Raw genomic sequence first — 21,883 nt, 5'->3', positions numbered from 1 at the left:
ACTACACACTATAATATGCCACATGGGAGGCAGAGACAATGCAAATTAGCAGAGGTGGTGATCTCACAGCAGGGATTTGACACACCAGAGCTCTGTTCAAATCCCCTTTCTTTAATGAAGCCATCTTCTCTTACCTCTTCTCCTTTTTCTCCTCTTCCTTTTTTCTGTTCCAAATCATAACTTCCATTAATGTTTGGGCTACAGAAACCAGGACAGGGTCTACAGGCACTGGCAGAGCCTACACTCACCTTGAAAGGCTTAAGTGGCGGAGTCTACTCTCACCTTGAAATACCTTTTCCCCCCAAGCCCAATCTACCTGGCCACCTCCTACACATCTTTTAAGGCTTCTCTTAAGCATTGTCTCCTCTGTGAGTGTTTTCCTAGACAAAAACTTTAGGATATAAATGGGGAATGTATCCTATCTAATAAAAGAGTGATATGCAAATTAACCATCACTCTGTCACAAAGATGGCGGTGGCTACGGAGCTGGAGTGAGCAGGAGGCTTGAGTTGCCCTGCTGATGGAGGAAGCCAAGCTTCCCACCTTCCCTGCTGGCCCTGAGCTCCACTCAAGGCTACAAAGTTTCAATTATAGAAGATAAATAAATCCCAGATACCTGCTTCCAGCCTGTGGTGTGGCCAGCCTGTAAACAGCCCTCAGCCACTCACTCAGGCTGGCCACACCTGCATGGGGTGAGGGTCCCCACTGGGGGGCTTGACCAGCCTGAAAACAGCCATCAGCCCTTCACCCAGGCTGGCCAGGCACCCCAGCGGGACCCCCATCCTGATCCTGGACACCCTTCAGGTCAAACCAGCCAGCCCCCATCCATGCACCAGGCCTCTATCCTATATAATAAAAGGGTAATATGCAAACTGACCCTAACAGCAGAATGACTGGGAATGACTGATCACTATGACACACACTGACCACCAGGAGGCAGACGCTTAATGCAGGAGCTGCCCCCTGGTGGTCAGTGTGCTCTCACAGGGAGAACTCTGCTCAGCCACAATCCAGGCTGATGGCTGCCAGTACAGCGGTGGTGGTGGGAGCCTCTCTCGCCTCCTCAGCAGCACTAAGGATGTCCAACTGAAGCTTAGGCCTGCTCCCCGCTGGCAAGTGGACCTTCCCTGAGGGCTCCCGGGCTGCCAGAGGTATGTCTGACTGCCAGCTTAGGCCCGATCCCTCCCAGGGAGTGGGCCTATACCAGCAGGTGGACATCCCCCGAGGGGCCCCAGACTGCGAGAGGGCACAGGCTGGGCTGAGGGGGACCCCCCCCCCCCCCAGTCCACAAATTTTTGTGCACCGGACCTCTAGTTTATCAATAATATAATGATTTGAAAAGAATAAAAACATAAATATTCTTTATTCTGCTTTCAGATTTCTTAGTGGTTATGCCTCCCCAGTAGCCTCTATGTTTCTCTCTTCTCCATGATGATTAGTCTCTTATTTCTCTTGGTGTAGAATCCCTGGGAGAGGATGGTAAAGAATAATCAGGGTGTCAGGGTAGAAGAAATAATACTGTCATTAGTGAGAAGTGATGCTCAGCATCACAAAGAATGGGAACATGGCTGGAAATGGTGGGGGATGGGATAGTATAGGAACATTGGTCAGAAGGTACTTCTGTATTACACCTTATACCTACTTCCATCAGATCACTCATCACTTTACTTTGTCATTCTCTGTCTGCGTCTCCGTATAGATTTCAGACTAGAGGGCAGACAGGAATTCTGTTCATCTTTGAGACCGCAAGCATAGTAAATACCATTGATCTCCCATGGCCACTAAAGAAGTTCATTGACTCTCATAGTTCAACTGATCTGTCTGCAGATTCTATCCAACTCAGAAATGGGGATATAAGGATCTGGAGAAGCCTTGCCTATCCTGATTACTCACAACTCTACATTAGGGATGACCCTTTGAGTTTGCTACTCTGTCCACTATACATGCCCTCTCAGCCTTTCCTATACCTGATCCCATGGTTCACTAAAGGGTTCACTGGAATTAAGCTAATTAGGGAGGCTTATTAAAGAAGGCTGGAAAACAATTCAAGTTTGAAGTTAAATCATTGGACATTTGCTCTTCAGCTTCTCAGTGGTACACTTTTGAGCGACACAAGCTAATGTTGGTGGATGTCAGGTATTAGGAAGCTCTGGTAAACTTGACCATCTGCATATTGTGTTCTTCTGAAATGCTTACATTATCTACTTCCTACTGGGGTTTGATGTAGTGTTGATAAAAGAAGGTAGTCCTGGGGTCACATCAAATCGTCATGCATGTCTGTTACAACTGAGGAGAAAGTCCTGATGACTTGACCTTTATGTGTAGGAGAAAGATAAACCTTTATGGGGAAACTTACTTCTCCCATCTATTTATTCATTCCTTCGTTCCTTTTTTGAACACTCTGTGAAAGGCACTGTGATAGGTGCTGGGGATAAAAGGTGTAGTATCTGTTTTCAAAGTCCATGAGGGTAAATTCTCTCTCTGATTGCAGTGACAACACAGTCCAGGGGTCAGCAAACTATTTCTGTAAAGGGCCAGATGGTAAATATTTTAGATTTTTTTTCTGGCTATCAGGTCACTTATAACCACTCAACTCTGCCACCAAAGCAACCATAGATAATTCATAAACAAATAGGCATGGATGTCTTCCAATAAAAATGTATTTAGGATAGTGAAATATAAATTTCATAAAATTTGCATGTATCATATAATATTATTATTTTGACTTTTTCCAACCATTTACAACTGTAGCAACCCTTCTTAGCTTGTTCACTGTACAAAAAGAGGCAGGGGGCTAGGTTTGGCACTTGGGCCATAGATTTCCCAGCCCTGATGGTCACTGGTAGGGTAGATGATGTGTTTTTGATTCCTAAGTCCAGCTCTTTTTCAGTCAAAGCAAAGATCAAGCAGTATCATAGGAGTAATACTTATCTTTTCTACTGTCCTATCTCTATTAATCCCCTGTCTTCCAAATTCCAACTCCACAGGTCTGTCTACAAAACAGAAATCTTTTTATAAATTGATGATACTACCAAGGACATCTGGGGACTTGTTTTCCTGTGAGAAAATGAAAATGACTCCAATGACTATTTGATCTCTAAAACAGTTTAATTTAGTATTTTTTTCCCTTTCCCTATCTCCGTACTAGAAATTAACATAAAAATTCCTTCTGGCTAAATTCCCAATACATTTTCACAGTGAGCATTTTCTGAAGTGAAAATTAGTAGCTTTCTTGCAGTTTTCATCAGGGATGTGAAATCTTGCAGCTCACAGGGGTGAATAACTCAAACCCCATTTATGAATTAATGCATGCTGCTGAGGGTACCTCGCTGTTTTCCTAGTGACAGGGATTCATTTCTACAGAATCCTGAGCATCTAAAGAGTGTATTTTAATTTGCTTCTTCATTCCACCAGTGAGAGAATACCATTTCCTATTTGCACAAATGAATTAATAAGTAACAACTGGTACCTATATAAGATTATATTATTTACACCATCCTTAGGGGTTGGCAACACTTGGGCAAATTATAATGTCTCTCCCTAGTCCCTCCTCCCTCCATCCCCATTTTTATCCAGGTGAAATCTAGAAACAGTGAGCATTAAGGACACCCTGAAATGGGAATCAGAGTCTGTGGGGTTAAGCATTTATGGAAGAGGGAGCCAAAATCCTATTTATGCCTGCACAATGATTAAGTACTTATAGGGCTTCCTTGTTTAAGCTTAAGATGATACTTTCATATCTCACATCTTCCTTCTTTGACAACCTCTGCCTCTCTCGTTCTAGCCAGCTGTTCCCCAAATCAGCCTGAGTCCTCAGTCTGAGAACCTAAGCTATTAGCCAGACCACCCTCCCTCCCCCCCCCCCCCCCCACACACACACATTGGGATGGCTCTGGTCTTGTAGGTCAGAAAACTCTGATAGTATGGAAAATGAAAGCGTTTAGTAAGTACTCAATAAAAATGCTTCCATTTTGAAGACATTTAAAATTTTTCCTTCATTTAGACTCTAAACACTTATTGAACTGCTATTCGCTTCTGAGAATACAGGAAAATAAAATAGAGGAGCTCATGTTCAAGTAGAAAAGGCAGCCATAGACCGTTCAGTGCAGCACAGGGGGCGAGGATAAAAGTGAGCTATGTCCAGGCAGTATGGGGCCCAGAGGTGGGAGTCATCCATACACTTGGGCACATCAAAGAAGGTAGTGTTGGAGAATGAATAGAAGTCTGTCAGGTAGTCAAGGGTGGAAGTAGGTTCCCGTTAGAGGGATAGCACAAGATTTGTTTTGCGAGAGAGTTTAGGGTGGCAGGGGTGGGGAAAATGATCACAGTGAAGCTGATGAGAGATGCTGGGGAGACATGATGAAGGGTCTGTGCAGAGGACTGGGCTCTGACCTGTTCAGTGGCCCTTTAGGATGGGTGGGAAAGCAGAAAGACACTAATGAGGCGACAATCTTCGCACTTGCAAGAGAGGCTGAGTTAGAATAGAGCTCCATGTGTCCAACCTGTCACCTATACATGAGGAACCTGGGGCCAGAGGCCAAGTCACCCAGCAAAAACCCTGACAAAGCAAGGAGAGGACTAGGAATAGGTCATCTGAATCCAACGCTTTAAAATTCCTCCACACCAAGGCCCTCTCCCTTAAATCGAGGCTTCTTCATCAAAGCCTTGCTTTCTACCTACTGGATTCAAATACAACTACTGATTCCAGCACCGTTTATTGAGTAACTGCATCTTCCCTGCCTTCTGAGCTTCCGAACAGCCAGCCTCCTGGGAGTGGGGACTCAGCTAGGAGCAAAGATGGGAATTTTACAAGGAGGAAATGGCCCGATTGCAGCGCCTTGCAGATGCAGAAGCAACATAAAACCCCAAAGCAGATTGAGAAAGGCTTCTTTCTCTTGAGTTTGCAGTCTAGGGTCTGTTTTACAAGAAGCAATGCGACACACTGTAGCTGCTCCCTGCTCTTCTTAGTGCCCGCAGGGAGCCAACTCCCCGCCTTCCCTAGGGCCTAGCAGGAAACACACCAGCCTAAGCACACTGCCTGTGAGTGTGTGTGTGTGTGTGTGTGTGTGTGTGTGTGTGTTCAGATTACAGGTGCTGGGGAACCCGCGTCCCGCAGCAACAGACCAGGAGCTGGGTGTCCTCTCACTTAGGGGCCCAGAAGAAGGGCCAGCAGCTGAGCCTCCCCGGGCTGGGTTCCAGCACAGCCTTGGCTTTTCCGCAACCTGGGCGCTTGCATTCTCTCCTCCCTTAGCAACCGGGAGGCTGTGGATACCGCCCGCGGGTGGGGGCCCGGGAGGCTGCGGGTGGCTGGGGCGCAGGGGTGGCGGCAGCCCAGCCCAGGTGCCACGCGAACGGGCGACGCAGTGCGGAGCCCCCGCGCGAGCGCGATTGCCAGGGCGCCAGCGAGCATCGGCCCCACGCAGCCACCCTCCGCACCTGCTGCGGGTCCAAAAACGACCCTGCAAAAATGAGCCATTCTCACCCCGCTGGGTAAGTGACAACTGCGGCTTTTTTTTCTTTTTCTTTTTTTCTTTTTACAACTGCAGCTTTTCCACGCAGTGGCAGGTGGCGGCTTCAGGCGGCGGCCCCTCCTTCTCCCTCCTGCGGCGGAGGGAAGAGGCGAAGGGGAGAGCGACGGGGGGATGGGGCGAGGAGTAAAATAATAGGGATTCTGGGTGGCAGTGAGGACGGCAGAAATCCCAGGCTTCGTGTCTCCTCCCTCCCCTTTCCTCGCTTCGTTCACGTTCATCCCTTTTGAAATGTTCGCTCTGGAAGGATCTAAAAAGTGGATGTGAGAAATGCATCCATTAAGCAGGGACCTTAGCTGGAATCAAGGCGACCCTGTGGAGTGGAACGTATGTGCTTAAATGCTAAAGTAGAGGTCACCAACATACGCATTCGTTGGGAGATCCGGGAGTGAGATAGACACATTCTCACCGTGGCATCTTGCAGACACACGAAGTGTGAGTTGGCTTGAAGCTGAGGGTAGTTGCATTGTGAGAAGTGCCTCTCATTTCTGGGGTTTTATCTGCCCCGAGCCCAGAGGAACATGAGGGGCCTTTAATAGCATTTTGACCAGGGGAGGTGGTATGACACAGACAAGGAAGGAGAAACGGAAGGAGTTGTGTGCCTGTATGTTTACAGGCCATCTTCCCTTTGGGGAGGGTGACTCCACCGAAGACATATTTAGGCAACTATTCAATCCATTCTAGAAAGTTAACAAGGTCATTATTGGCTATTGCCTCACCCCCCCAAAAATAGTCTTGGTCCTTTTAGTGGAAGAGTGAATATCCAATTTCTGAATTAAGCAATGTAATGCATAATACATAATTTTTTTTTATCATGATACATCTAGTGAGTAGGTAATATCCCAGTTGATCTTACAACTAATTTGAAGATGTTTTCCTTTTTAACTGGATTTATTGCACATTTTCAAGAGCAGCAAATTAGCAGAGGACACCATATTTAAGATCATTTGGAGTTTGTAATGTCTAAAATACCACATTAGTCTTTGTGCTTTGGATTTATAGTCAAACTTAAAGATTTAATTTTTTTAAATGAATTTTCTGACTGTAATGACATAAACAAAAATGCTTGAAAAAACTAAAGGCATACAAGGTGCCCTGTTGGAAATCAGTTTTAGAACTTTCTGGAAAGTGATGTAGCTATGACTAGACAAAGTTCTTATTTGATCTCAAATTGAATTTCGTTGAGGTGCTTCAAGGCTTTGATGCTGAGCTCCCGTGCAGTTTCAGTTAACCGTGGACCACGTGGGATGTGGATGGCACTATTTGTCTGCATCTGCTGTTTGCAGTATGTCCACATTTGGGAAAATGAATGTGTCAGTCATGGTTGTCTTCCTATGTTTTTCAAGTTTTTAGCTAAGTGAGAATCTGATTAGACCATTCAGTCATCTATTTTAAAATGTGGAGAAACTTGTAGCTGCTTATGAAACTGTGCATGATTAAGATTTCAGAAACTGCCCTTGCCGGTTTGGCTCTGTGGATAGAGCATCGGCCTGTGGACTGAAGGGTCCCAGGTTCGATTCCAGTCAAGGGCATGTACCTTGGTTGTGGGCACATCCCCATTAGGAGGTGTGCAGGAGGCAGCTGATCGATGTTTCTCTCTCGTCGGTGTTTCTAACTCTCTATTCCTCTCCCTTCCTCTCTGTAAAAAATCAATAAAATATATTAAAAAAAAGATTTCAGAAACTGAAGTGAAATTTTTCTGAAGCTCCATTAGTTTCAAGTGCATGGGAGAAGGACAAATCTGTGATCCAGGGAACGAGCATGCTTCACAGTGCTCTTCGAGAAAGGTATTAAGATGCCAACAATCATTTTGCACTAAAATTGGAAGCTCCTGGAGTGTAGACACCATATCTCATTCATCTTTGTGCCCCCTTTACCTAGGACAAATGTGCTGCATACAGTAAAGCTCAACAGATGCTTGTTGAATGAATGGCATCATTTGATGGAACATCCGGTCTAGAGGTGGATGTACTCACATGGGAAGGCCATATTAGAGCTTAACATTTATCAAGTGCTTACCATGTGCCAGACTCTAGTATAATGTTTTACACAAAATACCTCTATTAATCTTTGCATCTATTCCATAAAGCAGGTTCTAGTCACCCTTATTTTTACAGGTAAGGGAAGTGAGGACTGGGAACTTTCTAAAGATCTCACAGGAAGGCAGGTTTAGGGCTGGCATGCAAAGCCACGTAGTCCAGCTTCAGAGCCCATGGGCTTAAACCATCATACTACATTACCTCTCCTGGTCAACAGCTGAAGTTTGTGGGAGCCCTACACATATAGCAATTCTTATCCAGATCAGACTGACCTCTTTCAGGTGGTAGCTGCATACAAATATCTAGTCTCTTAATATCTGATTAGGAAATGATTTTGTTATAATGTGTAAAAGTACATATATATTTTGGTTTCGGATCATCAAAAATAAATGAAAATAATAAACATAACAACTCTAAATGTCTTAAAATCCACCCGAGAACAAAATTATTCAAATTGCTAAAGTTTTCCCCTCCATATAAGTAGTGATTATTTTTTTTGCCTGTGCTACCATTTGGAAATAATAAAACTTTCAGTAGCAAGTAAAAGGTTTCATTAAAGCCGAGAAAGCTTTTCCATCATTACTGAAGCAGTTTGTACTTATTACATGTGAAGGATAAAGTGGTAATAAAGTGCAGTTGTACAATAAAACAGAAATTTTAAATCCCTAAAATTCCACCGATCAATAAGTGACGCCCTGATGCTTTCTCTCGGGGCTTCCTTTTGAGTTCCACTGCTTACTTAATTACAGCAGGAGACACTTGACGTACAAATTGCAAAGGGTCTGTGCTGACTTCGTTCAGATGGAGTTTGGAGTCAATAAAAGTAGTCTTAAAAACGTCTGCCACAGATTATAATAAAGACTGAATCTGAGCTGCATTTCAATTTGGGGGAAGTCAAGTGGAAAGCACCATTTCTGGCATTGCCATCTCCAATGAAACCGTCTCAGAGTGGGGAATTTCAGTTGGTAGTCTCTCTGGTTTGCTAAATCTCACCCTGAGTTGCTCTTTGTTTGTAGGTTGTGCACTAGTCTTAGAGATGGAATGGCGATTTTATACCCCTCAGTCATTCATGACAATAAAATGATAATGCTCTCTTGGCTCCTGCAAAGGATCATCTCTGAATCCTTGGATCTTTTAAATAGAAAGAGTCACATTCGTATGTAATTTGCTATGCGGAACTGGAAGAATGGGGAATATTATCGTTTACGACAAGATAAAGGCGCACAAGATGTGTGTTTGGAAAGATTCTGTCAAGACTTGGAAGCACTTATTTTTGTTGTTTAAACTTATTAATTCACACTTTTTTAATGTAAGGAAGTGTTTCTGTAGTGAAAATATACTGAAGTGTGATTTAGAATTAACACATCCTTAGTACTCTCTGATAACTCAGCCCTTCATCAAAAGCAAAGTAAAAACTACTGAAAGTAAAATTGTCCATTTTTAAATAGTAGATATATATATCCAAAAACGAACCCCCCAAAATCACAAATCTGCCATGCTATTTAGTGGGAGCGTCCATTGCACTTTGCCTCTGCTTTCCTCATTAGCGAACAGTGTAATGCTTTGTATGTTTGTAGTCACATTCTAGTTTGTTGCTCATCAACCACTCCCACTACCAAAATACATCACACAGAATTTCAGATTTGAAGTCATTATGTATTTCATTTCCAATTGGGTAGTCCCTAATTAACCTCCTGCTAATATTAGCAACTTAACTTCTAGAAGTAAATGGTTTCTGGTTAAAGTGAATTGCATGTGCTCATTTTTTTTTACTTCCTCTCTTATTGTGTTAGAGATTCTGCTCATTTGTTTTTAGAGATGGGATGTCTTCTCTTAGTCCTTTGCTTAGCAAACCTGTTCATATAAGTAGATGGAAATGAAAAGAGATTAGTTATACAATGTCACTCAAATCTTTGAATTCCTTCAGAGTCATATGCCAAAAATCACATAGTGATCTATTATTGAAAATTGTTTTCAAAGATCTTTCAAATGACAACTCAGTTAGGTCTTTCCTTCAGTTATGTTGAAAGCAAAGGATTGGAAACAAAGGATTGCAATCCTACTTGTTGCCCAGTTATGAAAGCCATTTGTTGTATCATCATCTGTATAATACTTCAAGTTGTCCTTTTGTTTTGCAGATGTTTTTCTAAGTTTGGTGCACCCTAATAAGACACTACCAGATGGTGAGATATGTACCTTTCTGTTGTAAAAACAGAAAGATAAAAGGGAAGGATGAATTATTATGATTGGAAGTGCATTTTTCAGGTAGATCAGCTTTAGGAAACTTGAGGCTCTAAACTTGATTCCCTTAAAACTATCCTTGCCTGGGATCCCCTAGGAAAGTCTTTGGGTATCCCTAGAAGTGTGCATATCCCAATTAGCAAATGTCCGATTTAGAGAACAGGTGCTGTCAGATGCAGTCTCCTGTAGCATTTTTTCTTTCTCCTCGTTTTTTTTTTTTTTTTTTCCCCATTGAGGCATTTCATTTGGACATATGAATCACATCCTTAGAAAAAGAATCCCAGGATTTTCCCTCCTGTATGTTCTTGTCTTGCTTCTTCATGGTCCATAATGCTTGCTGTGGTTGTCAAGGCATTGCTAACTGGGAAGAGAAGTGGAAACTTTTACAACTTACTTTAGTTATTAATAATTACATAATTTTTTCAGAGTGTGAGAAAATAAAACTTCTCTGACTCAATTTTCAATTAAAAAATCAGCCTCAAATAATTGACCTGGGGTTTATGTATTCTTGAGACTTTATGTTTCCAGAGATAGAATTTCCATTGACAACTTCAGATTCTGTAAGATAATACTGCCATAATATTTTAAATGTTAGTTACTAATTTTGGTATAGACCCAGAGAAGTTGTATGCAGATTGGATTATTGGATCTTTCCTTCAAATGGCTTACTCACTTTTCCATACAGTTAATTGTAAATAGTATGTACTTTGGAATAATTTTATTATGTCCATAAGTTTAAAATAAGATCAAATTAAGTGAAGGTAAAATTTGTAAAAAAGAAAAAAATCTAGGATTCGACATTCATAATGGTTTGCAAATATTTTTTCAACTTTCCCTAAACTTGAAATCCCAAATGATATGTGTATGATTTATATTTAAAAAAGGAAAAAGGATAAAGAGGACAATTAATTAAATCATGTTCAAAGAAAAACCCTTGGCACTACAAATAAAAATAGTGAGTGGATATATATTTATGCTTTTAATTAAACTATTTAAGATGGATGTATTTCTATACATTTACTTCATTAACTTAGTTTTTGTTTAAATGATCAACTACTAGTCCTGATTGCTTTGGAGAAGACTTGTACAATGCCCTCAAAAGAGAATTAATTATTTTAGTGTGTAGATACTACATTGTGATTTTTGTTGAGTTCCTTGCTTTGGCCGCTCTCCATGATTATCAAACTTAAGCATGCAAAGAATTACTGAGTAGAGTGGTATAAACAAATCCATGCGTACTGTACTTTTTTGAGTTAAATTAATGACGTTTAAGGATATTTTTGACTACATAGTATGTTTGCATCTTGTACTGACTGAAAAAGTCAACCCAGATGTAAGCTAGGACTCCATTATACCTCTGGTCTTCAGCTGAGCAGAAGCTATTTGGTTCTTTCACTCGCCAGAAACTCTAGATTTCTCTCTTCTTGCAAATGTCCCAATTAGGGAACGTATCCTTCACGGACAACAGCATTATTGCATTTTGTTTTATCAGAAAATATATCTAGGTTTAAGTAAATCACCTGAGAGCTTGCCTTTCTGGATTAGTGTTTTTCTGGAGAAAAGAGAAAAAGAGGTGACAAGTTCAGTAGATGCATCTTAAAAATCATGCTTTACTGAAACTCTGTCTCAGGTATTAGGATTAAAAGTCTATTGAGAATTGTTGTCAAGTCATTGTTTTTATAGTGAAATATAAGAACATACAAAAACCACACAAACATACAGGAATGATACTTTAAAAGTGAAGAACATTTTAAAATGTAGATGTAGGACTTTGGTTTCCTTAACAACTTCTTGTTTTCTTGCAGGTCTCCTCTCACTCCCACTCTTATTTCCCTATCCCTTTCGTGTGGTTAACTCTAGTCTATGGGTAGATTATTGTGACTTGCAATTTTTTTTCTTCTTCCCCATGCTCTGGGGACTTTCATTGGAGAGCTTCGTTCACCTCTCTTCATCCATCCCAGCTCTCTACACGAATGTGGTAAGATCCTGAGGGTATCTGCTCCCCTTTTAGGATGGGTCACCAATGATCCTTTTCTGTTTGACAGATCAGATCATTCAGAATCAAAGTGTAGCAGCTTGGGTTTCTTTGTACTCAGCAAACATGTACTTTTTTTCTTCTGTCTAAGTCCATGTTGCATACTTAAATTGGTCACATTTCTGGTTATGCCTGTGTTATGGGCTGAATTTTGCCTCCCACATCAGTTCAAATATCAAAGCCCTATCTCCCAGTACCTCATATCTGACTGTATCTGGAGGTCTTTAACGAGGTAATTAAGGTTAAATGAGGTCGGTGGGTTGGGCCCTAATCTAATATGATCAGTGTCCTTAAAAAAAGAGGAGATTAGGACACACATACACACAGAGAGAAGACCACTGTGTTGATGCATGGAGAAGACAGCCATCTGTGAGCCAAAGAGAGATGCCTGGAACAGATCCTTCCCTCATGGCCCCCAGAAGAAACTCATCCTGCTGACACCTTGATTTTGGATTCATAGCCTCCCAGAATTGTGAGAGAATAAATTTCTGTTGTTTAAGCTACTCAGTCTGTGATACTTTGTAAAGGCAGACCTAGCACATTAATACAACTATTTGCAACCACTGATGCTCTTTATTACTTGGCCTTGCAAAAGCTGAAGATGGTCTTTATGGGAAATGCAGAGTCATTGAGAATACATGATTTGAGAATATGAGGTCATGGGGGGCGGTGGAGATTGGAAGCCAAAAGTTCAAAAGGGAGATAAAAATAAGAGCAAATAGAAGATATGATTAAAGGATTAGTGAGGAGAAATAATTAAGACAATACATCAATGATCTCTACTGGTAAGTATTGAGCTTTTCTTTTGTTAAGTCTGATTAGTAATCAAATTACTCCCCACCTCTCAGTGGGTGACACTAGTTTCGATAGAAAATTGAACATTTTAAGCTGGTGATCCATTTTTCAGCGACTCTTATTATTTTCTTATAATAGTAATAAACATATAAATTAATGAGAATTCTTGGGGCAAAATATTGAAGCCAGGGAAGGAACAGCAGGGTACTAAACAGGCAATATAAATTGCACATAGTAGTTATGAAACAGCATTAAAAACTAAGGATTTTCAATTCAATTGAATCATTGTTTTATAGTAGCAGTTAATTTGGTATTCTCTTTATACACAATATTGTAATATTTTATATTTGTGAATATTATGTGGCTCTCATATTGAGAAGTTGTTTCTCTTGATGTCTTGCTTCAAGATATTTACAATAATATTGTTTCTGTTGCTTAGATTCAAATAAAAATAAGCTGCTTTAAATTAGAATAATAAACTTAGAAGGGATCTGAAATCTCTGGTACTAAGGATACAAGTGGTTTTCTATTTTCCTCCTTGTACTTATCTGTATTTTGAAAAATTTCTACTTTGAGCAGGAAAATACAAGGAAGAAAATAAAATTGTTTGAAATCCTACCATCCATAAATAATCATAGTTAGTATTTTTGTATTTTCTTTCTTCTCCATTTTCCTCTGGATTATTCCTATTCTTAAAGCTATGCTAAGGAAGCAACACTGTTTGAAAAGGTGTTTCTAAGATGCATTGTTTTGAAGTTACACCAAAAGATACCATATAGACACGCCCCCTCCCATCCCAGTCATCTTTATCTTTCCCTTATAAACTACAAACCCTTGGAGGGTGGAGACCCAACTCTCCACATACTTTGCTCCTTCATGTAGCTCCAGAACAATGACCTGAACTTAGCTCAATAATCGCTGACATATGTCTCCTATCTTAGTGATCATTTATGACAAGTTCCAAGAGTACATTTTTTGCTCATTCATTCAGTTAGTATCTACCGAGTGCCTATTATGTGCTAGTCACCAAGCTTCCAGTTCATTTGAGTTCTTAAAACAAAACACGAGTAGGGAGTTTTTTAAATAAATTTTTCAAAGTCACTGACCTCCATTGAGTTTTGCGGTTTGGGGGCAGCAGGGTGATTATATCAATTAGGAATATGTTCAACTGCAAGTAAAAGAAACCCAAACAAATAGTGGCATAAGCCATAATAGCATTTATTATTTATTTCACAAGTCATGTGGAAGTGGGTGATTCTATTTTTTTCTCACATTTCATCGCAATTCATAAGGATTTACATAGGTTATAACTGTTACTCTTCATTCCTACATTTTCCCCCTCTAAATCTTGAGACTTAGAGCTTTGACCCAGGCTGGAATCTTCCAGAATAGGAAGTGGGTCAGGCTGACCTCAGGCTGCAGACTGTGAAGAGGGGTTTTGAGGTTCCAGTCCTTGGTGAGGAGATGGGCTCAGAGAAATAAAAAAGAGAGAAAGAAAGAAAGAAAGAAAGAAAGAAAGAAAGAAAGAAAGAAAGAAAGAAAGAGAGAGAGAGAGGGAGGGAGGGAGGGAGGGAGGGAGGGAGGGAGGGAGGGAGGGAGGGAGGGAGGAAGGAAGGAAGGAAGGAAGAAAGGGAGAGAGAAAGGAAGAAAGAAAAGTCTGATGTTACAAAGCCAAATGCAAGAGCATGGAGCAGGAACCACATCCCAAAGCCCTATGTCAGGGTGCAGGGAGCTCAAGCAAGGACATTGGGAGACAGAGCCAAGGGAATTTAGAAACTGTAGTGGGGACTGTGGAGAGGCAGCATTTCACAGGAGACATGATGAAGGGCTTGAAGTGTCTGAAGGATTGGAACTGTCTGCAATTTTCTCTTCTTTCTTTTTTTTCTTTTTCTAAATGAAATGGAATGAAATTCCAAAAGAAAAAAATCAATGTTCCATTAAAAAATTATGAGATAAGCATGCTATAGTGGGAAGCGTAATATTTTTGGAGTCAGAAAGACTTAGATTTGAATCTCAGTTTTGCTCCAGGTGAACTGAGGAAAGTTAATTTCTCTGTGCTTCACTTTACTCTTTCAAAAAAATGGAGGGTAAAAAACACCTTTCTTGTAGAAACATTGGCACGTACTAGAGAATCGCTGAATGGCAACCATTGTATATTTATTTTTATTTTGGTGCAGAGAGCATATTGCTTAATTTTTTTCCCTAGTTTTATTTTTCTAGCTTTCTTGAGATATGACTGACAAATAACACTGTGTAAGTTTAAGGTGCACAATGTGACACTTTTATATACAGTTATATTATGAAATGATTATTACAATAAAATTACTTAACATATCTTTAAATCTTTAGGATTCATCTTTTAAAGTACATCAGCCAAAAACACATAAAATAAACAGCTCAAAATAAACAGAGATATCCTAAAATAATTGGGAGGGAAGATGAGGAAATTAGCTTTCAGACCATAAATCACTTTCTTGTTCAATTAAATTCATTTTAAATGGTAACCTGTTCTTAAATTTGTGTATTTTTACAAAGAAAATTAACACTGACCCACCTCTGCATAATCCAAGAATGAGGTTGCCCTTTTAAGAACCCATAATCTGGATAATTGAGAATTCTAAGAAACACGAATGTTTGTACTTCTCTAACATATTTATTCTTCTTACCTAATCTGATAACTTGGGACAGACTCAGGAAGCTGCATCATTACTTTGACACTGACGAATGGCAGAAGGACTGGTGAAAATATGATGGGGCCTTTCTTTTAATGATTGATCACTTAAAACTTAGTCAACCTCTTTAACCTTTGACCAGATGTCCTTACTACTTTAAACCTCACTATGCACATAAAAATTACATTTTAGAGAGCTGAGAAGATATCTAAAGAGGATAATTTGTTACCCTTCCTCACCGAACACACCTGGTATTTTATTGTTGTGATCTTCTTTGGTGGCTGTTCTTTTGTTGTTTTGTTTTGTTTGTGTTTGTGTAGTGCACGTTGGCTGGTCCGGGAAGGACTTGCTTCCGTGTGCAGATAGTGGCCTGTAGATTATCCAGCTGTCAGCATCTTCAGGGCCTGCCTTCGCTCCAGAGTACCACCTGGTCCAAGGTCACATCCTTCCTGGGCAGCCCTCAGAGGTGACTGAGCATTCTGGGATATAGACAGAGGCTTGGCCACTTCAGCTTGGCCAAGGCTGTGCTTCCTTTATTGTGCATCTTGACTTCTCCCTCTGCGCAATCCTGCTTCCACTTTCTTCCTTTCACAAATATTGGCCCCTAATAAACATCTTGCACCTCAACTGAATTTCAGTATGTGTGCTGAACAATTCAGACATTTGCTTTCCTGAGAGTAGGTGAGTATGGAAAAGCAAGAGAAGGAGGTGGGGGGAGGAGGAGGAAGAATCTGAAAACACCAAGGTTTACTATGTAGAGAAGAATTGTCAGTTAGGAGTGAGAAAAGACACAGGGAAGGAAGGTTGGGTGTATGCAAGGCAACCTTCACCTACTTATTAATTTTGCTTAAATCAGTTCTTGATATGGGAATATATAGAATAACATGGAAGTTTTTCATACCTTCTCTAAAAGACCTCACTTTGCTAATTTGTTAACTCACAATGGATGTTGACAGCTAGAAAGGCATTTGAAGATTAAAAAAAAACAAAAACACCCACACAATATTTATTTACTTTTAACATTAAAAAAATACATTCCAGACATTGTTTTGTGTAACTAGAATACTAGGCCTTAGTGAATAGGACCAAGTTAACACCCTCATGGAATTTAAAATATTTAGATAAGGGTACTTAAGGAAACTGTCTTTCTGACTTAAAAACATAGTGGTCAGATTTTCATGAGCTTCTTCCTAAGGGGATAATGTGTAACCACTCTTTGAGGAATAAATAGGGAGAAATAGATTTTAAGTGTTATCTCTTTCAAGGAAGGCTTTCTGCCAATGGGGAAAGTTAAATATGGAAAGAAATTACTCATGGTAGAAGTCTTTAAAAAGTAGTTACTGTCACCTGCATAGAATTATTTCAGTTTAGGTTTAAATTAATAATTGGAGAGGAGGTGTATACTCAATGATAACTTCCTAAAATTCATTGAGCATTTACTGTGTGCTATGTAAATTATTGAGTGCTTTATACATATTGACTCATTTAATGTTCTAAATAACTTTCTAAAGTAACACTGTGACTATTTCCATTTTCAGAGGAAGATGTAAAGCACATCCAAGTTAAGCACCATGCCCCTGGTTGCTAATCTACTTCACAATCCAGTTAAGATTCAAACTCAGGATATTGGACTTGAAAGATCAAACTCCTAACTACCATACTCTGCCATCTCCAGACACAGCAGGAGGATATAGGTGTCAAAAAGAGAGAACATATAATTCATCTCATTTCCTCGCTTAAAACCCTCCATTGCTGTCATAAAACCATACAATTCCAGGACCTTTGGGCATACAATACTACAGGTCACCCCTTTGCTCTTTAAACAATTTCCTTTTGAGTGAAAATACCATCCCTATAGTTTCATTGTGATGGTCCTGCCTTCTTAGCACCTTTCACATGGTAACCACCCACTTCTCTGACTCCCTACATGTCTTTCCTTCTCCAGGCTGACCTCTGCGGGACATCTGACTGTACTTCATAGGACACAATTCAGCTAGTAGTTAAAGCAGAGCAGTCCCTGATTTGAATCCTGGATCTCTCTTGAACTAGTTGTGAGCTATACCTCAGTTTACTCATCTATGACAAGGGAGGATAATAGTACCCTGCAGGTTTGTTTTGAGAATTAAAAAATACAGTGAATGTCATATAAGTGTGTACTGTGTGTCCTACAGAAATTTAAGTGGTCAGTAAATGCTATAGATGAAAACGATTGATTTCCAGAACTTTTCCTTTTGTCACCTTTGCTCCAAATAGCCTTCTTACCTTTCTTAATTTGGATGCTACTTTTCTATTAATGCTCATTTTTAAGTGGCCATAGTTTTTATTTTCCGTTCAAAGATGTAAGATTCTCAAGTGTCCAAAGAAGAGCATGTTATAGGGAAATGGCCCATCTCAGTGCGCAGGAGCCCACTGACTCCCATGCACTGCTTTCCTATGGACGCATCTGTGAACAGTGCAAAACCATCTTGCCAGCAGTCAGCACCGTCAGAGATTAGGTTTGTTTTTACTGGTCACTTCAACCCATCATATTAAGGCTATAAATAAAATAATATTATGGTTCTCATCTGGCTGCATCATTAGAATAGATGAAATTGTAAATCAATATTTAGCATAATTGCTGAGATCTGGCTGGTTTGGATGCAAATAAAAAAGAATGAAGAATGGAATATAAAATCATTTATATGATATCAGTTCAGTCACCCTTCATAAAGTGGCAGGCAGCAGAGACTCATGGTCTAATTTTCGGTGGCAGAGTTTTCTTATAAAGGGTTGGTAAATAATTGACCCTTGTGTCAATTGCTCTTCTGTATTGGTCTTTCTGCAAGTTTCCTTTCCCAAAAGGCTGTGTTTTGTTTTTTTTTCTTCCTCCATGGAAACTTTTTCTTCTAATGAAACTTCAGAGTACACTGTAAAGGCACTTATGTGACAAAACAAAACTAACATTGTCAGCATGCTCATCCACACTGAGCATTCTGCATTTTAAAAAGGACAAAATATTTAAAGCATGCTTTTAAATTTCTTTTGTTGTAGACTGTTTTCAGTTATTTCCTGAAGCAGAACAAAGGATGTGATCCTTACACATGGATTTTTTTTTAAGGATATGTGTCAAGGAATTGGACAAATATATGTTGTTTCCATTAATTGATTTATTCATTAATTCACAAATATCGCTGAGTGTTTGCTGTAGGCATGGCTCCAGACTGTACCTTTCGGGAGGGACACAGGAGGAAATCTTATATGAAATTAAAGGGAGTGATTAAATATGGAGGAAAGAAACTCTGGTGGAAGGTAGTGAGACAAGGACCCTCAGAAAGGGATGGGTAGAGTTCTGTGGGAATTACTATAGCATTGTTTTTGAGGTCTTTGATCTGAGTTTATTGATGAAACTCGGTTTCTTGAATATAAAATGAGAGAGTTGGCTAGATCTTATGTGGTCATTTCCACATGATTTCTATAACCCAGTGATGCAGTAGCTCCAAGAAAATACACCTCCATACCAGTAAACTTAGATCAGTCACTTCAGGAAGGAGTCACAACATTGTAGGTCATGGTGATCATTGTAAGGGGCAGACGATGGAAGTCTTCAGCATTATCCATCCGTAAGGGGTGGAATTAGAATCTGACCTCAAGACTTCTAAATTCAAATCCCATCTTTTTTATTTCATCAAATTTACTTTGGGAAGGACATATTTGATATAGATTTATTTGCCTTTAATTGCAGGGAAATCGTACCTCTTAAGATTTAAAGTATCTGTTCGCATATTTCCTAAATTTTGTTTCTCATCAGTAATAGACAGGCAGTTTTAGAGATAGAAAGCTGAGAAGCTTAATTTTTCTGTGCAGTTTCCAGATATTTTATTTGGGGAATTTATTTCAATTTAGATTTTCTTAACTTCCTAGCTTAGAATCTTGCTGAGATTCAAAATCTTAGGCTTGGTTGAGTGGCTTGAGTGTGATGAGTTCCTCCTGAGAGCCGTAAATCAGTGGATACTTGCAAATCTTTTCTGATGGACAATGAGAGAGGCCTTTGGGTTGAGGGATGGAGCTCCATTCCTTGTGAACTGCAACATAAAGGCAATCAAGCCACAGCAGCCTGTGATTTGTTTAACTTGCTTTCCCAATACAAGGACCTGTGGCAGAAACATTTTACCTGACTGCCGTTGCTAGAAGCCGGCCGTGGTAGTGGAGGACTGATGTGAGCCCTTCTTGAACACGGTCACAGTCTCTACAAATCACAGATTTAGTGACCTCTGAAATGCAAAGCACCTCTTGATTAGGTTTTTCATTTTTAGTAATAAAACTGTGCTCATTCACCTAAGTCTCACTTGATTCTGTTAAATATAAAATGGTGTAATCAGTTTTTCCCGATTGGTAGGTGAGTTGAAATTTTCCATTTGTGGCGATGTAAAGAGATATCTTGCATAAAATCTTTTGATTGAAATGCCACTGAGAAATGTCAATGTATCTGCCAGAGTCCTTGTGTTCTATTTGTTAGGGATAGGAAATGGTTGAATGTGTATATAAGCCCCTTTGGTCAAATATTGTACAGTGGGGCCTTGACTTACGAGTTTAATTCATTCTGAGACCCAGCTCGTTAAGGAGCTCATTAAGGAGCTCGTTAACTCAAATTACTCTGTCAACTCAATGCAAAAAATCCGCCGAGAGACAGGTGGTATCTAGTCGGGACACTCATAAGTCAAGGCCCCACTATATCCAAAAATGTAATTTCTGGATTAATAACTACATACTAAGGACTAATGCGTCTTTTTGCATATTAGATAAAGTAAGTTACCTCTGTACTCTTATCCTTGTGAGGAAAAATAAAGTGCTGCTAGACTACCTCTTGTTCATTTGTTTTAGAGCTCACATTTGGCACATCGAGATTAGATCAGCAGGGTGGGTAGGCTCCAACTTGCTTTGTACATCTTGGTGTGGTTTTAAAACTGTCTTTCTCTGTTTGAGAAGTGTCTTTTTGGAAAGTGGGGGTCACCGGCATGACTGATCACTAGACAATGTGTGTGACAGCCAACTAACCATCATATTCAGTGCCCAGTGTTTCTGCTCCCTCGCATCTGGCATATAAGTAAAATCCATGGTAGACAGAATAATGACCCCTGAAGTATACCCCTGCTGTAATCCTCAGAACAGGCGACTAGGTTACTTTACATAGCAGGGAGAATTAGGATTGCAGATAGAAATTAACCTGGCTAATCAGCTGACCTTAAAATAAAATTGTCCTGGGTCAGTCTGGATGGACCCAAGGGAAGTATTCACAGTGGCCCCTCAATGAGGAAAAGGGAAGCAGAAGAGCCAGACCCGGAGAGATGGCACCATGAGAAAGATAACCTGCCATCGAGGGCATTAGCAATGGAAGGGGCTGGGAGCCAAGGGATCACACAGCCTCTGGAATGTGGGAAAGGAAAGAGAAACAATTCTTTCTTAGAACTTCCAGAGGGAATGCAGCCCGGCCGACACCTGGGTTTCCACCCAGTGAGACCCATTTGGACTTTTTGTCCTCCAGAACTATGGGGCAATAACGTGATCCTTTTGTACAGCAGCAATAGGAACTACACAAACTTCATTAATTTAAACAGCCTAAGTCACAATTTGAGCTAATAAAACTGGTTATGTCCAAAATGATTTTTATATTCTCCCTGAACAAGTTTGTTAAGGAAACCTGCAGTGTAAAACAGATTGTAGAAATATATACATACTAGAGGCCTGGTGCACAAAAATTTGTGCACTGGCAGGGGAGGTGGGTGGGGGTGTCCCTCAGTCCCACTTGTGCCCTCTCACAGTCTGGGACCCCTCAGGAGATAACCACCTGCTGGCTGAGGCCTGCTCCCCGGGTGGCAGATGGCCGGCCTGATCCCTCGGTGCCTGCCCTGCCTCCCCAGGTTGCGCATACTACAGGGCCGATCCGGGGGTTGGGGCGCCACCCCAGGTCAGATTGCACATGGGACGCCCGGGCGGGCCGGCTGATCGCTGTTGCCCCTCCTGGCCCCCCTGGGTTGGGTCACACACGGACGCCCACCACCCAGGGTCACAGATAGCAGGCCCAGATGACTGCAGGGCAGGCGGGATGGCACTGTCCCGCCCTGCCTGCAGTATGCAAATTAGCCGCCATCTTTGTTGGTGGTTAATTTGCATATTGCACTGGTTAGCCAATGGGAGGTGTAGCGAAGGTACGGTTAATTACCATTTTTGTCTATTATTAGATAGGATAATATATTTAAGAATAAGAAGATTTAAACATATCAGCACATTGCTTTTATGTTTATATTATAGCTACTTATAAATGGAAGTTATATTTTTGTTAATTTTTGTCTATAAGAAACTTCATTTAAAATTTTTCTATCTCTTTACTAGGTAGAATAATATTTCTTCATGACTATTTCATGATTCATATTTTTCCATCATTATGAATTTCTTATATATTTTGCATATTAACTCCTCATCAAATATATGGTTTGCAAAGGGACTTTTGAAGGTGATTCTAGTGATGGCTCAGGAGCAAAGGGAGTGTAGAGAAAGAGTCCTCTTCATAGAGAATGCATAAATAACCACTTGCAG

General features: G+C 40.4%; 1 protein-coding gene across 1 annotated transcript in view; it reads left to right on the top strand.

The window, feature by feature from the left end:
* Nucleotides 1-5,284: 5,284 nt before the first annotated feature.
* Nucleotides 5,285-21,883, top strand: part of ERICH3 (glutamate rich 3) — a 99,895-nt gene continuing 83,296 nt past the window's right edge. Inside the window, exon 1 of the mRNA XM_036352773.1 lies at nt 5,285-5,490. Within this exon, the coding sequence (XP_036208666.1) occupies nt 5,468-5,490 (23 nt within the window). The 5' untranslated portion in view covers nt 5,285-5,467. The remainder of the gene's footprint in view (nt 5,491-21,883) is intronic.

The sequence above is a fragment of the Myotis myotis genome, unplaced genomic scaffold (assembly GCF_014108235.1).
Source record: "Myotis myotis isolate mMyoMyo1 unplaced genomic scaffold, mMyoMyo1.p scaffold_m19_p_2, whole genome shotgun sequence".
Taxonomy (NCBI): domain Eukaryota; kingdom Metazoa; phylum Chordata; class Mammalia; order Chiroptera; family Vespertilionidae; genus Myotis; species Myotis myotis.
Note: the sequence above shows the minus strand (reverse complement) of the source record. Positions and strands in the feature narration are given on the sequence as shown.